Source organism: Opisthocomus hoazin, chromosome 18 (genome assembly GCF_030867145.1).
Source record: "Opisthocomus hoazin isolate bOpiHoa1 chromosome 18, bOpiHoa1.hap1, whole genome shotgun sequence".
Classification (NCBI taxonomy): domain Eukaryota; kingdom Metazoa; phylum Chordata; class Aves; order Opisthocomiformes; family Opisthocomidae; genus Opisthocomus; species Opisthocomus hoazin.
Window position 1 is genome coordinate 18,800,344 of NC_134431.1, and position 16,022 is coordinate 18,816,365.

Below are 16,022 nucleotides of genomic sequence, written 5' to 3' on the forward strand. Positions count from 1 at the left end.
CTGGGGCGCCCCCTGTCGGCGCCGCCGGGCCCGTGGGAGCCCTCCCACGCCACGTGGTGCGGCCCCGTGCCGTCGGTGCCCGCACGGGCGGTCGGGCTCCACACGTGATTTTTTTTTTTTTAATTTTGCGTCTCCACAGCGGTCCGGGAGCCTGCGGCCGCCCCCTTGCGCGCAGCAGTCGAGGCGGTGGAAGGCAGCCGTGGCACCAGGGGTCGGCCCGCTCGGCGGCAGAGGCCTCCCCCGATAGCAGAGCCGGCTGTCCGGCCTTCTCGCTGCCCCGAGGAGCTCTATGCAGCGTTTGGGGCCGGCGGGCTCGCCTGAAGGGCACTCTCCCCCGCGGCTCGGAACCCGGCTGTGCTCGTGGAGGGCCGGGCGGTGGAACCCGCCTTCCCTGGGCCGGGCGCTCAGAGGAGCCGAGCCGGTGAGGCGCAGCCGGCAGCCGGAGGAGCTCAGGCCGGGCTCCGGGATCGCAGGTGGGCTGCCGGTGCTTGACCGAGGACACCGCGACGGGAGGGAGACACAGGCCCGCTCCGTGCTTACTCAAAGCCGCAAGCTAAACGGTCCAGCGACCGCGTGAGATACAGCCGCGGTACCGGGGCCTGGCTCCGGTGGGCTCTGCCCGGGCGGCCCGTTCTCCCCGGCTGCCAACGCTCCGGAGCCCCGGCCCCGAGCCGCCCGAAGGACCCGCCTACCGGTAGCTGATAGGCCGCCTCCAAACAACACTCAAATCGCCGACTCGTCTGATTGGCCGGGCGCGCCCCGCGCAGTGCCTTGTGGGAGTTGTGGTTTTCTTCTGGCGCCTTGGTGGCGGCGCTGTGTGCTCGGGCACTACGTTTCCCATCAGCCTCTGCGGGCAACGCTCGCCGAGCAGGGCGGGGTTTGCTCATCCGGGTCTCCCGGCGGCCAACCCAATCGACACGCGCCGAGGGCGTTCCCTAGGCGTTGATTGGTTTGTTTGGATCGACGAGCTCCGTTTGAAATCCGTTAACGGCGGCGGGTAGAGGCGCAGCGCGGGGCGGCTGCCGCGCTGAGGTGAGTGGAGCGGGCCGGGGTTACCGGGCACCGGGCCACCCCCCACCCGCCGCAGTGGGTCTCTGCGCTGCGTCCGTTCCCGGGCAGACGCCGTCCGGTAACGGCAGTCCGGGCCGTCGCCCTCCCCCGGGATCCGGTCGGGCCTCTGGGGCTGCGGGGGATGTGGCCGGGCCGCGGGCCTGCTCCGAGGCCCAGGTATCGGTAACGCGGCCCCGGCCCCTCGCAGCACCGGCGGGCGCGGCTGGGACTCGGAGAGCGGTCCCGGGCGGGGGGCAGGGCCGCGCCCGGAGCCCTGAGGCTGGTGCGGGCAGCAGGAGCGGGGCAGGGATCGGGTCCCTGCGCCCCTCGAGTGCTGCGCTCAGCGCCGGGCCCCTCACCCCCAGCAGGACATGGGGGGGCTGGAGAAGGGCAGCGAGGCTGGGGAGGGGGCTGAGGGAGCTGGGGCTGCTCCGGCTGGAGAGGAGGAGGCTGAGGGGAGACCCTCTCGCTGTCTGCAGCTGCCCGAGAAGAGGGTGCGGGGAGGGGAGGTTGGGCTCTGCTCCCCAGTAACAGCGACAGGGTGAGAGGCGACGGCCTCAGGGTGCGTCAGGGGAGGTTGAGGTTGGAGATCGGGAACAATTTCTGTCCTGGGAGAGCGGTCAGGCGTTGGCCCAGGCTGCCCAGGGCAGGGGGGGAGTCCCCATCCCTGGGGGGGTTCAAACACCGCGGGGATGTGGCCCTGCGGGACGTGGTTGAGCAGGCGTGGGGGGGTTGGGGTGACGGCTGGACTTGGTGATCTTGGAGGTCTCTTCCAACCCTAACGATTCTGTGATTCTCAAACCAAATCCTGCTCCCTAGGAAAAGCAGGGGAGGAAACCAGGCGAGACCTGGCCTGAGTAACAGAAAAGGCATTGAGATAGCTATTTTTATACAGTGCTTCTTTCAAACTAGAGGAGCTTCGTCTTGACCTAACAATAGATCGAGGTTATACTTGCTAAAAATAATCTTACTTTTCCATGAACAGCTATCCTCAGAATGTCCCATCTTCACGTCTTCTAAAACTGGTGGGAGCTCGTCTATGGCGTGGGGGGTGTCGGGGCTGTTTGCGTCAGGCAGTTGGAGGGGCCGTGGCTCTGGGCCACGTTAGCTCCTGCTTTTGCTGGAGGCTGGTGACGGAGGTCGGGGTGGTCTGCAGAGCGCTCTGTGTGCCCGTCTCTGGCCTGCGTAGGGTTAAAGGCTTTGTCTCCCAGTTTGGGTGTTATGTGATGGAACAGCAGCATTTTCTCTGTTCTGTACCTTGGGTGGCGAATTCAGCGTTGATTCTGTGCTGTGGGAAAGTGCTGAGTGAGGAGCACCAGGGAGGAAGGAGCAGCTGTAGATCCTGAGTTTGTTAAAACTGATCACTTAACCCCGCTCGGGGGAAAAGCGAGGATGACTTCTGGAACTGGTGGCTGGCTGAAGGAGTTCCCGTGGAGGCTGTGGTGACGGGGCTGTATCACTGGCGAGGCAGCTGCCAGCCCCCTGTGAGGGTCCCGTTTATATACAAGCCCCTGAAAAGCATCTGGGAACTTTGTCTGGATTATCTTCCCTGTGAAAGGGAGGAAAGCTCTGGGTTCCAGCACCATAAAGACGCTGCCGGGCTGAGTTAAGCGAGTGGCCTGGTTAGTGCGGCGTCCTCTGTTTAAATCGCAGTCGGTGTTGCATGCCTAGCAGAAGGTGCTGGGATTACGGCAGCAAATAGCTGTGCAGCTTCCTCAGCCTTGGGGAAGCTTCCCTTGCTTATTCCTGATTGTCCATCTTGGGTTTTGAGGCACGTGGATCGACTGGCTTCAGATTTACCTGCTGATGTAAGGCGGAAGATCCTTTTTTGCGTGTCTGGTACCATTTTTTCCCATTTCCAACCCTGGGAGGGTTCAGAGTAAGCAACACCCGTAGCTTACGAAGCCCCAGCGGTGCACTATGATAAGGTGTTGTCTGGTGTTGACCAGGGGCTTATCTAATTACACTGCAAGGCGGCGAGGAAGAGCAGATCTCTGCGCCCGCCTTCCGTCCCTTGCTGCTCCCCAAAAGCCAGCCCTCCCCATCCTCTCTCCTTCTAGCCTCTAATTTCTCATCTTGGAACTCCCCTCCCCGACACAAAGGTTGGTGGGGCAGGGAGGGCCCTCTGCCCCAGGCAGTGGGTGCTCTCTCTGTGTTGCCCGCTGGCCATCGGGCCGTGCTGGGCTGCTGCTCTAAAAATAAGGGGCTCTGCTGGCTGGGTCGTCGCGCCGTGCTCCCTTATGCCGCGCTTGGTGCCGAGTTTCACATACTGCAGCTAGGCCAATACCGCCGAGGTCTTGGGGGAGTTGCTCCTCCCCAGCCTCGTCGGGCCTAAATGTTTTTGGCAAGAAATTAACAGCTACATTGAGAAAAAGACGCTGAGCACATCTGTGATGGAATCGTGTCAGAATTCTACAGCTAATTTGGATTAGAGCGAGGTGTGAAGTTATTCCAAAATACCTATTGCACTTGGTGTTGGATCAGTCTTATTCTGGGATAGGAATGCTTGTTCCAATTTAGCTTAATCCTTTTTCAAAGCTAACTAATCTAAACCAGGCCAAGGCACTCTTCTGGAACGTGCTGCAGTGTCGTTACTCAAAAGAAACCCGATGTGCGGAGAAACTCGTCGTCCGTTCCTCTCTGTGGCTGCGGCTCCGCTGCTCCGCACAGAACCCGTACGGGGCCGTGGCTGCGTCGCGCAGCTGGGTCAGCGAGGGGGCAGACCTAGAAAGGAATTAAGGCATTAATTAGTTAGGCAGTCCCTTTGATAAGAGGAATTTGGGCTGTTTTGGGGAGGGAGAGGACCGGATCCTCCTCCTCTCCTGCAGCAGCGTGAGCGGCTCCGATCCTGCAGATGGGGGTGAGGGCTCCCCTGGCTCGCTGCGAAGCTCTGCGATCGCTGGTGTCGACACAGAAGGTGATGGATGTGGGGGAGAGCAGGGTTATGCTCTAGCTACAGCATGGATTTACGTAGGATTACAGTGTGCTTGTAACCACAGCCTGGTGAATGCATGCAGTGCCTGCTAGTTAGGTAAGATCCCTATTAATGAGAAGAAATTTCTTCTGGTGGCAGAGTGCCACAGTGGAGAGAAAGAATTTTGCCTCCTGTCTGTAAATCAGAGATTGAGATCACGGTGCTTCTGCTGTCAAAATTGTGATCAGGTGGGAGCGGGCAGCAGGCTGCGGGCCGTGCCCGGCTGAGCCCATCTCGATGGCCGAGGCATCGCAGCGGGCGTATCGGCGATAAATCACCGTGACGTGCCCAACTGACGGGAGCTCAGTCCCGAGCTGCGTCGACGGGCGGAGGAGCGAGATGCCTTTCAGTGAGCCGGTGCTTCGCAGCGTAGCCTGTTCTGCGCCGGACTCGGAGGGGTCCGTGGGGCTTTGGGAGGTGGATGCCCTGAGTTTGGCTGGAATGGACCCGCTGGCCTTCAGTCCCGATAACTTTTACCTGCCCACGGGCTCTTCCAAGAAACTTGGAGTATGAAACTGTGGCATCAGTGCACTCTCTTTTTGTCAATGACTGTTTGCTTCTGTCGGGGAGGGAGAGAGAGAGAGAAGGGGCTCAGTGGTGAGGTCGGTGATGAGGGTGCTGACACTGTGAAAGAATCTGGGCTTTACACAGCAAAAAGCTGGGAACGGCAGCAGCACGGCAGTGGGCACCAGTAGCTGTGAAACACGATGCCCGGTGCCCCGACTCGGTGGCCTGGCTGGGGAGGGTGAGGGGAGAATGCAGATGACGCATTTGATTTTTAAAAAAGTGGGCAGTGTTGACAGAAACTCTATCTTGATTAAGGGCGGTAGGAAAGCATTCGATTCCAGCCGTGTCTTGAGCTCGGTTACAGTTGGTTTTGGCTCGGGTTCTTCTGTTTGCCTTCTTTGGGTCTCACCCTGCCATCTTCGCAGTCATGGAGCTGATGCTGCTCTGCTGACATTCTTCACCTTAACTCTTGCAGTTCTGTGCTGGGGAGCTTGGAGGCTTCTGGGTGCAGCCGCCTTCGGGAGGGGGGGCTGATCACAGAATCACAGAATAGTAGGGGTTGGAAGGGACCTCTGTGGGTCATCTAGTCCAACCCCCCTGCCGAAGCAGGGTCACCTACAGCAGGCTGCACAGGATCTTGTCCAGGCGGGTCTGGAATATCTCCAGAGAAGGAGACTCCACAACCTCCCTGGGCAGCCTGTTCCAGGGCTCCGTCACCCTCAGAGGGAAGAAGTTCTTCCTCGGGTTCAGACGGAACTTCCTGTGCCTCAGTTTGTGCCCATTGCCCCTTGTCCTGGCTGATGGTTTGCTCTTCAACATTTTCTTATTTATGGAGCATGCCGTCTGGGCAGAACTATGTGTGGTCTGCCTAGACAGATGGTTCGGGTCTGGGACTCTGCGGATTAGGAATATGCTGCTTTAGAGCTGGTTGGACTCAAAAAGCAAGGTTCAGGTGATTTCCTTGGGGAGTGTTTTGGAACACGTCCTCACGGGCACTGCCTTGCAGCTGCGCAAGGCACCGCCAAAGCACGAAAACACCTTTGCAGAAAGGTTTTGTTACGATTGAAGGGTTTATGACTGTGTCGCTGGCTTTATTCCTGTTCCGTGGAGTTTAGCACTGTCTGTTGACACAGGGACTCCTCCTGCTGTCAGTGCTCCTCTAATTAACTGCACGAACTGTTCTGGACAGGGTCATGGTGCCTGATTAGTTTACAGCCTGGCCAGCCTTGGGCAGTGCCCGTGGAATGCAGCAGGGGCCCTGCGCTGCCCTGCTTCCTCCTTTTTGCCCAGTAACCATTCTCTACAGAACTCTCCTCCTGCTTTGAAAATCAGTTTACTCTAGGCAAGAGCACGTTGGTGGTGTTAATTCTTGTTTGTAGCCCTTCAGAGGGAGAAAGACGGTGCTTTGCAGTGCTCTGGAGTCAGCCTCATCATCAGGCTCTTGCTTTGTAAACCCGTGCCCTGGGAAGAACTCTTCTTCGCTGTGCGTCATGAGGGAGGGAAGGACAAATCTGTTGCTCTCTGGAAAAGCTTTGTACTTTACTTCCTTTTAAAAAATACAATTCTGGCACTTGCAGGTACAAAGAAAACCTTCAAAAATTGATCTTTTTGATACCTTTGAACCTACAAATGTCAACAGTGGTAGAACTTCCTTAGCTTCGGCGATCAAGCAGTAAAATAAAAACCTGCCTTCCTCCTGAGGCGTTCTGCCCAAAGGCTGTGAGTTGCAGACAGGAAAATCTACCAAAGACTGTCCAAGCATCTGTCTAGAAACTGTGCCGTGAAGAAAAGTGGAGAATGATTTAGCCGACACCTGCGTTGGGTTGGGTGTAACGGGTGACCCGTGATTGTTGTCCAAAGGACTGCAGCAGCGCAAGCGGAGGACTCGCGGGGACCGCGCGGAGGCGAAGATGGCTCGCCCAGAATCTCGCTATTCCTTTGACGTCCCAAACCCTTGCATCAACTTTGCAACTCTGAGCGATGATGATGATGCGCACAATGCAGACGCCTGGTTTGGTAAGCTGCTTCCGACTCCTGGATTTGTTTTCTCTTTGGATGAGGGCTTGGCGTGACCCCTGTTTGGGGCCTGGCTTCTGCGCCGATGGATTAGTCGTGTTGCTAACTGCATCATTCGTCGTGCGTGGGTTTTTTGGTTTGTTTTCATATTTAAGCTTTGATTTTCATCTGTAACTTGACAGATGACTGTTAACATTATAATGATATTCTGAGATATTGTTAACAATTCCTAACGTAGTATGTGTAGTGAAAGTGTCTCTCTCCTCACAGACCTAAAAGCCAATCTGGAGAATGTCCCTCCTGCAGAAAATCTGGCAAAGGTCTCACAGAGCAGCCCTGCTTTTTCAAAGCCTGATATTATTCTGCCTTCTGTCGCATCGCAAGGAATAACAACAAGTAAGTTGGCCATGGTATGGGTGGGGAGAGTATAAATTTTATCTGCTTTCCACCTCATATACCTTTGTCTAGCAAGGTGTCGTGTGGCTTCACTTCCTTCTGTGCGTGTGTACATGTGCGTATATATGAGCTGACATTTGTCACTGTTCTCAGGTGAAAGCCGTGGTGAAGAGGACGGTGCAGCAGAACGTGTGCAGGCCAGTGCGGTTCCTCAGAATATTGTTGGATCCCTGACGAGCTGGAGAGCTACTGCTCCTGCAGAGGCCTCTCAGAGGTGAAATACTTGTACTCGGCTTGCACTAAGATTGCTGATGGTGTAACTAAGCAGATCCTTGCTCTCGGGATCTGCAGTTCTGTTCTTGGGCCGTCCTATGGGTCTGAAGTTCTCCAGCCTAGGGGTCGTGTATTGGGACAGCTGATCTGCTTGCTAAGCTGCAGGGACAATCTCGAGGGGTGGAAACGTAATGCAGTGTCTCACATACTTGTCAAATGAGACTCAGCAGCACTAGGAGCTTCTGGAATGTGAGGATATCTGAGACTGCAGTGGCATATACAGTTTCTTTGTTTACATCTGCCCGAGGTGGGCAGAACTCGTTGCTGATATGAATGCAAGGGGCTCTGTGTGCTCATGTATACCAAAGAATATTAAGTTTATGGATTGCAAAAGTTAAACCGTTCATGCTGCGTTTGGATTGTTGTGTGAAACACAATTTGCGTGGGGGGCACGTTGGAGCTGGGTGATGCACTTACCTAGAAAGTGTTATACAGGTCGTGTCTTCTGGGACCCATGGGAAAGCTAACATCCATTTTCTGTTCCACTCTAGAGCGGGTAGAAGACAGGCTGCAAAGCAGAGAAAAACACAGCAGCGCAAACAGCCAGCCAGGATCAAAGCGGAGAAGAATTCTGATGCCTTGGTTAATAAGGAAGAGGTTCCACCCCTGAAAAAAATGAGAATGTACGTCACCAAAGCCCTTCTGTTTGGGGCTGGGAAGGGGGGTACAACTGTGTCTTTGGAAAGGATTTCCACTTGGCTGAGAGGGTTCCTGCAGGAAGGTTAGGAGGGGGAGACTGAAACCTGGTTCCTGATACTGGTTACGTAAAGAAGAAGAAATGACTGTAAGACCTGAGGGAAGTGAGGCGTGAACGAAATAAGCTTGGGTTTCTGAAGCTTCTTATTCCATACTCGGTGTCTGTCAGCTAGCTTTAGATTTGGCTTAACTTGTCCATCAGGCAACCATAAGCTGTGAAACGGTCTCAGCTAAAATATTTCTCAAATTGGCTTAACCACTAAGACATCATACGGTGATAAGTTGAGGTCAGGAAATCGAAGTGCAATTTCTCGAATGCTGCTGTACTTAGGAACAGTGGTGAACTATGGCACACCTACCGCCTCGAGAAAAGCCCAGGTTCCAAAACCTCAGTAATTCGTCTTCCCTCCTACAGCCTTAGAGTTCCAGGGAACGCTAGACGATCTGTACCTGGGCCGGGCGCGAGGTAAGGCCGGTCTGGCATACCATCGAACTCACCAGGCGTTGGGGTGTTATGCACGGCGGTAGATCTTGTGTTTAGAGCCCAGTTAGTGGTTTGCCATAACAACTTGTCACCTTAGTTCTAGGAGAAGTGAGAAGCTGACAGAAGTATCCACGAAGGGAGAGGCCCTGCAGAATCCTGACCTCTCCCTGGGGAGAGGGAAAAGCAAGCTGAATGTGCCCACCACGCCAACAGTGTTAAAGTAAGTAGCTTTCACAGAGTGTGAGGGGTTGGAAGGGACCTCTGTGGGTCACCCAGCCCAACCCCCTGCCCAAGCAGGGTCACCCAGAGCAGGCTGCACAGCACCGCGGCCAGGCGGGGCTGGAATATCTCCAGAGAAGGAGACTCCACAGCCTCCCTGGGCAGCCTGGCCCAGGGCTCCAGCACCCTCAGAGGGAAGAAGTTCTTCCTCGGGTTCAGCTGGAGCTTCCTCTGCTCCAGTTTGTGCCCGTTGCCCCTTGTCCTGTCACTGGGCACCACTGGAAAGAGTCTGGCCCCGTCCTCCTGATCCCCACCCTGCAGATATTTATAAGCATTTCTAAGGTCCCCTTTCAGCCTTCTCTTCTTCAGGCTAAAGAAGTCTTATGACTTGTCTTTTCTAATCACAGTTGATTTAGGTGACAGCCCTGGCTAGAGTGTTTTCAACTTGGACTTAGCCTGTAATGGTATCACGTTTAGTAAACACTGGATCAAGACAACAATATTAGGATGAAATATAGTTCACCAACTGAACCTGTGCAAAGGGGAGCTTTTGCTTTTGATTTGAGGAAAGAATTGTTCTTGCTAACAGATGAAGCGTGCATACAGCAAATGTGTGGGCAGGATAGCAGTTAGCTGCAAGCTTTCTTGAGCAAACAGAATCCAGACAGACCTTTTCTAAAGAGTATACGTCTTAAATGAGTGATGGTATTGCAATGAAGTCAGAGTGAAGCACGTTCCTTTGCACTAACGTCGTGCTAAGAACCAGTGAAGCGGGAACGCACATGTCAGCCTTTAACATGCTTCTGCAGGAGGACCAATCCTTCTAGCAAGTTGAAGAGTACAGAGGAGCAGGAGCTGGAAAAGATGCAGCAGTTGCAGCGGGAGGTTATGGAGCTGCGGAAGAAGAACGAGGAGTCTCTGAAAGCAGCCATTGCTGGAGCAGGTGGGCTCAGGCTGAATTGCCAGTTGAAGCTGTGGTGGGCTCAGCTGGAGAGCGCTGCATAGAGCTGTTCAAGTACCTTTAAAAGCAAACATTTCAGTTTTTCTAGTAAGTATTAGGATTAGGTAGCTTTTAATGTAGATCAGCGCCTAAACTGCCTGGAAGCAGGTTTGTTTGGGCTTTGTCATGTTTTGAAAGCTTACAGACAAGTTCTCTAAAGACAGTTCAAGTTATTAGAAATTAAATTCTTCCCCACCCACCCCACAAGGCTTCCAGACCTTACATGTTCTTTTTCTTTAGGACAACCCACGAAGAGAACTGTTGCTCAAGTAACAAAGTCAGTTGACTTCCACTTCTGCACGGAAGATCGAGTTAAACAACGTGTGGAAAGCCAGCCTGGGAACGAGTACAAGGAACTGGATTTTGCAGCGGTACTGAGGAAGCATCCTCCTGCTCTGGTGAGAACCAGAACATTGCCATCAGTCAGCTGACTAATCCTTGACATTGCCCGCTTTGTGCTTTAGCAACACGTGCTGGTAACCCACAAAGAGGGTCACCATGGGAGAGGCAAGCGTTGTGCAGACGTAACTGTTAGCTCGCTGCGTATCTGCATTGCCACGAGACTCTGAGGGACCCCTTTGAACACATCATATCTTCTGGTCATTACACTTTGTGCTTTAATCTTCCACTTCATGGTGTCCCAATATGACCAGCCTGTGCATGTTCAGGTAGTGAAGACTCTTGTCTGATGTTGAGTGTTCCCTTCCCTTCAGTAAGGGGAAGGGACAGATACTGTGAGTCAGTGGGGAAAGGAGATGTCATCGAAGCGTCCTGCGTTAAACGGCCACAATGACCGTAGTTTTTTGTCTGCAGGGGCGAATGCCGAAGGGACCCACCGTTTTCAAACCTTTCAACCTGTCCCAGGGAAACAAAAGAAAACTCGAAGAAACAACATCAGAGTATATGCCCCTTGCTGAGCAGGTGGAAGCATTCCAAAAACGCACGCCCTCTCGTTACCATTTGAGGAGCAGGAAGTCTGATGAAGGTGAGCAGTCCCCTGGTTCTGTCTGGCCAGGAGGCTCTCCACAGAGATGGTGGTGGAGCCAGAACGATGCTTGGACTACCGGGCAAACAGCCTGGGTCTGCAGGCCTTGCCATTAACTGCTGGTCTCTGACTTGAATTTACAGGCCCGGTTCCAGGAAAGCTGGTGAAGGCTCGGACTGTAAACCCTAAAACGCCAGTGCTTCTAACAAAGCACCGCTTCAGACCTGTCACCTGCAAAACTACAGCAGAGCTAGAAGCAGAGGAACTAGAGAAAATTCAACAGTAAGTAAAGGTTTACTCTAGTCCTCCAAGAGAAAATTGTACCACACTGGAAATATCTTTTAGATGCCAAAACATCACTTCTCAGGAATACCCTTTTTGAGTAAAAGGATGAATAGCACAAAAACATTGAGATTCTTTCAGCTTGTGCGTAATCCTATGGCTCTGACTGTAGGGATGTGAAAAGGCAGCCAATTCGTTCTGCAGACAGTGCTCTTAGGAGTGCTGATCCTGGGTTGAGGACAGCTTGTGATTAGTAATGCAAAGCCAGTATAGCAGAGCAGCCTGTGTACACAGCGAAACTCTCCTGTAGACAAAGTTTTAAATTTCCAAGCAAGCAACACAAGGTTTTCCTTAAATTCTTGCTGTTTCAAAAGCAAAGGAGTTGTGAACTAGAGCTGCATGCTAGAGAACATTTTTGTGTGGAACAACTGTTTCTGTACCTGACCATTGCTCTTTCATGCTGAGAGAAGCAAGCCATTTGCTGGAGGCTGCATCTTGCCATGTACAATATGTCGGTGACGAGCTCCACCTTTCCTGTGTAGGCACAAATTCAAAGCACGAGAACTCGATCACAAAATCTTTGAGGGTGGACCACTCCTGCACAAGAAACCCCCTGTGAAGGAACCCACGCAGCCCATTGGCTTTGAGTTGGAAACGGAAAAAAGAATTCAGGAGCGTGAGAGTAAGAAGCAGCAGGAGGAAGAGCGCTTTGAATTCCATTCCAGGCCGTGTCCCACAAAAATCCTGGAGGATGTTGTGGTAAGAAGTTCAGCAATAGCCAAGTGCTATTGGGATTAGGACTGAGATGGCAATTAGCTTCAAAATGTCTGTAGCTGTGTTGCGTTACGCATTTTAATAACCTTCAGTAAGCACAGTCTGTCATTAGTTAGGGACTGCAGTGAGTACGTACAGTGCTATGTCGGGTCGTCTCTCTGTAGTGCGTTTTCGTGGTGCTTTGGCTTGTGTCACTCACTGGCTCTTCTGAACAGGGTGTTCCAGAGAAGAAGGTGCTTCCTGTTACAGTCCCCAAGTCTCCAGTCTTCACCTTGAAAACCAGAACCCGAACGTCTGCCAGAGATGAAGAGAAGGTAACTGTTGTGACTGGGCTGTAGCCAAGCCTTCTGGTCCCACCAGGGTGGCTCGTGGGCCAGCCTGCCGTGCCTCGGCCAGCTGGGTGCGATGGTCTGGTTTGGGTAGCCCCTGCCTCCTGTTAGACAGTCCCTCAGGGGTTGTCTGCCTCTGTGCCGTGCCCTTCTAATGATCTAGTTGCTGCTATTTATTTCACAGAAGCTGAATTCTCATACGAAATGAAATAATTTAAACAGGAAGGCCCTGACTAGGGTTTCTGGGGTATTGCTGCTGTGAATAAGGAATGTAAACTGCTTAGACTTCTGAAGGACACTGCACTTCCCTCTTCTGTTGTTGGGAAGGGCAGATATCGCACGCGACGGTTCTTCTCCCTGCAGTCGCTCTAGATCCTTTGAGGTGGGGAGCAGGATTCGGAAGGCATCGTGTCCTTCTTCCTTTCCCTCTCGTGAAGAGGACGTTAAAGAATTACAGTCTAATTTGGATGAGTACTAGAACTGATAGTGGTTTGCAAAGGGGAGGAACTTGCAGTGGTTCAGCATGCCTGTAAACTGGTACTTTTTGTATAGAGTGCTTGCTTGATGCTGTTGTGACCCTTGTTTAAGAAACTCTAGTACTCCTGGCTCTGCTTGGCCGGAGTTGTAGTGTTTCTACAAAAATGAAGAATCTGGTACTCTGTCAGCTCCTAACACTAATATTCCTTTAGGAAAAAGAGGTGGTCCCTGTGATCAGAGCTAACCCTATGCCGCATTACGGAGTGCCCTTCAAGCCTAAAATGCCAGAGGAGAGGCATGTGGAAGTTTGCCCCTTCTCTTTTGATGCTCGTGACAGAGAGCGGCAGATACAAAAAGAGAAAAAAATAGAAGAATTGCAGAAGGAAGAGGTAAGAACTAAAAGCTGCCTTGGATTCCACTCCTTGAGTAAAAAGGATGTGGCAGGACTTGCCTCTTGCTGTTGGTTGATACATTTCCGAAGTTTCATGCCTGTGAGGAAAGGGCAAGAAATATTTAATGCTGTTTCTTTCAGGTGCCAAAGTTCAAAGCGATGCCGCTGCCGTACTTTGACCACGTTAAGCTGCCGGAAAAGAAGGTCAAAAGCCCAACTCGGCCTGAGCCGTTCCATCTGCAGGTTGATGAGCGCGGAGCTGCCAAGCTGCAGAACTGGAAACAGCAGGTAGGGTGGAAAGGGTGACGGGTCCAGCCAGACTGGAAGCAGCTACTGGACTAGTGAGTGACTTCAGAAAGTGTCCTGCGTGAGTTTAATCAGGGTCTGAGTCTGAGCAGTGAATTTCCCTGCCCTTGGCATGAGATTTGTACTATGGGTTGTGGATTGGGACTTTTTTCTCCCTTTATGGTAAGTGAAGGGATTTACCACAACTGCCTGCACAGCTGTGTGGCACTTTCTAGGCAGCAGCTACGTGCAGTGAGCATCTCTGCGCTTGGGGACTTACTGATGCGTAAATAACGTGCTGCTTTTCCCATGTGAAGTCTGCAGCGGACACCTGGAGTGTTCTTCAGGCTGTTTTTGGCCAAAGTAACTGGCAGGCAACAAGTGACACACCTTTTTGGCTGTGATAGAATTTTCGATGCAGATGTGGGTTTCACTTGCACCAAGTCTCTTCCAGTGTTGGGAATGCCGGAGTCTGGGGGGGAGATGGTCTTTCTGTCGTGCCTGGCGCTTGATGGGCTCTCTTCTCTTGCAGCTCAAAGAAGACCTGAAAAAGCAGAAGGAGGCAGCGTGTTTCAAAGCTCGTCCCAACACAGTGGTGTACCAGGAGCCTTTTGTGCCCAAAAAGGAGAATAAGCTGCTATCAGGTGGAGTTACAAGTACTTGCTAGGCAGGCTTGGCTGATAACTCAGAACTGATGCAATTAAGTGATGTTTAGGCTGGCTGTTGCTGCTTCTTTATCAGCACGGCTGATAGTGCCCTGTGCTTAATCAACTAATTCCCTAACAGCTCGTGTCCCCGGGGAGCGGGGGAGTTTCCTCTCCGTTGCCCCCCTGTCCCGCACTACCCGGCAGCTGTGTTTAACAGCTATGCCGCAATTGGCGGGTGATTGATGTGTGCTAGCTCGGAGCAGGGCAAGCGGTGTGCGCGGGGCTCCCCGCAGAGACAGCTGGTGCTGCTGCCGTGGCTGTCAGTCTCTGCCTCCCGTTCCTAACGAGACGGAGGCAGCCACGGCGCAGGGTAGGCTGGACTCTGCAGGGTGGTGAACCAGCCCAAGGCTTGTTTTGTACTAACACTTGTGTGCTTGCTCCCTCCTATGTGAACACCCGCGACGGGGCAACGTCTGCATTAACACTGCTCACGTTTGGGCATAAGCTTTGCTCTTTTCGTGAAGCCTGGAGGTATCTGCTAACCACCCTTGCAAGGGGAAGCGCTCCGGAGGGAGGCTTCTGTTTGATGCTAGCACTGCTCTGCTGTACCTGACTGCCTTTCCACCAATGTTGTCTCCTCTATTTCTAAACTTAGAGAGCCTTTCTGGTTCTGTAGTTCCTGAAAGCTTTGAGCTGGCGACGGAAAAAAGAGCTAAAGAGCGTCAAGAATTTGAAAAGCAATTGGCACATATAGAAACCATGAAGGAGAGGCATCAAGAGCAGATCAGACAGCAACAAGAGGAGCAGGAAAAGGAAGAAGTTGCTAAGCTAAGGCAAGAAATGGTAAGTGAGCTATTTCTGAAGAGGAGCTGTAAAGTCACCCAGAAGGGTGTGTGAATGCGCTAAATGAACTAGTGTCAGCGCTGAGCTGCGTTAAGGCTGTGTTTCCAAGTTTCCCTGTTGCAAACTGGCTCCTCATTAACTTTACAACTGGTCTTAAAAATGAAAAAAAGAAAGGCAGCTCTGCTGAGGTGACGGATTTTCGGAGCTGTATGCGTGCTGTCGTTGGAGCAGAGTGATCTTTGTAAAATCCGCAGCCCCGACGTGTGCCTTGCCTGTTCCTGGTGGCTTGCTCCAGCGCCCCGGGCAGCGGGGTGGTCTCGGAGACAGAGTTGTGCCCTCATCCCGCCGAAGGCTCGCCTGCAGGTCTCAGCTTCATCACAACTGCAACCATTTGCTTCATTTTGTCCTTGATAATATTTTTTCCTGCAGGTTCACAAGGCAAACCCGATACGCAAATACCGCAGCGTAGAAGTGAAGCACAGTGATCAGCCCCTGACTGTGCCCAAGTCTCCCAACTTCTCCGATAGATTCCAGTGCTGATGCGCGTCCGTGTGACAGCAGGAGGGAGAGCCCGTCCCGCTCTGGAGAGGGGACAGCTGTTTTTACGTGACTGCTCAGTCTCTGCTCCTGCACTTGGTTCCATTATTGTTGTATTGAGTAGTTGAACTCCACCGGACGTGGGTGGCTGAGGCCCGGCGTACAGGCACTGCCCTTCGCTCCCCATGGCCTCACTTCACATCTAGACATCTTGTTCTCTAAAGACTAAACCAGCTTTTCATATTGTCTAGAAATATTGTGTTCCTAAACCAAATAAAAATTCCTAATCCGATTGCTGTCGCTTGCCACGGGCTGAGTCCCTTTGCTGCAGGGGAGTTTTCGGTGAAGGGCGCTCGGTGAACACACGGGATGGGTGCGTCCCGAGGAGCTGGCTTGGCTTTGCCCGTCGAGGCTTTGGTTCCAAGCCTCTGTTTCTTAGGCTTTTAGTCTGTGTGAAGCCCGGGTTGTGTTCAGCAGTGTGAGGCTGCTGCAAGGCAGCATCTTGCAGGCCTGGCGTTTCTTGTTGATGTGTAGAGGAGTGCTGATATGAATCTTGCCCCCACTGTAAAGTAGTTCCCTGTGTGTGTTCAAGCATGAAACCTTCTGGGTTGTAGCTGAAGTCGTGCTATTTGGGGAGCAGTGTAACTGGCAAACGACTTGCTGCAAGCTGCCTCTCTGGCTCCTGCCAGCCCGCTGTCTTGGCTAGAGGTGTCCTCTCCCAGCAGGTCCAGCATGGCCAGCAGAGCTGCGTGGAGACCGCGTGCTCCCAGGTGCTGGAGGACAAAACTTCCAGCGTT

The 16,022-nt window shown here is 53.0% G+C and overlaps 1 protein-coding gene across 3 annotated transcripts; it reads left to right on the forward strand.

The window, feature by feature from the left end:
• The first annotated feature begins 80 nt into the window (after positions 1-80).
• On the forward strand, positions 81-16,022 carry TPX2 (TPX2 microtubule nucleation factor). 3 transcript variants are annotated; one of them, XM_075438340.1, is made up of 17 exons: positions 81-1,032; positions 6,109-6,547; positions 6,818-6,943; positions 7,097-7,217; positions 7,768-7,899; positions 8,554-8,676; positions 9,485-9,618; positions 9,916-10,073; positions 10,489-10,660; positions 10,804-10,942; positions 11,485-11,701; positions 11,932-12,030; positions 12,735-12,911; positions 13,055-13,201; positions 13,731-13,842; positions 14,501-14,688; positions 15,118-16,022. In XM_075438340.1, exons 2-17 carry the CDS (start codon positions 6,442-6,444, stop codon positions 15,226-15,228), a joined length of 2,262 nt encoding a protein of 753 aa, XP_075294455.1. In that variant the 5' UTR covers positions 81-1,032; positions 6,109-6,441; the 3' UTR covers positions 15,229-16,022. The 3 variants fall into 3 exon arrangements, with proteins under 3 accessions (XP_075294455.1, XP_075294458.1, XP_075294456.1); XM_075438343.1 differs by having other exon boundaries at positions 14,522-14,688; XM_075438341.1 differs by having other exon boundaries at positions 81-473.

Coding starts and splice junctions, on each gene's coding strand:
- TPX2 (XM_075438340.1), top strand. CDS start 6,442: ATGGCTCGCCCAGAATCTCGCTATTCCTTTGACGTCCCAAACCCTTGC. Junction 13,202..13,730: donor TGCAGAACTGGAAACAGCAG/GTAGGGTGGAAA, acceptor CTTCTCTTGCAG/CTCAAAGAAGACCTGAAAAA. Junction 13,843..14,500: donor GGAGAATAAGCTGCTATCAG/GTGGAGTTACAA, acceptor TTCTAAACTTAG/AGAGCCTTTCTGGTTCTGTA.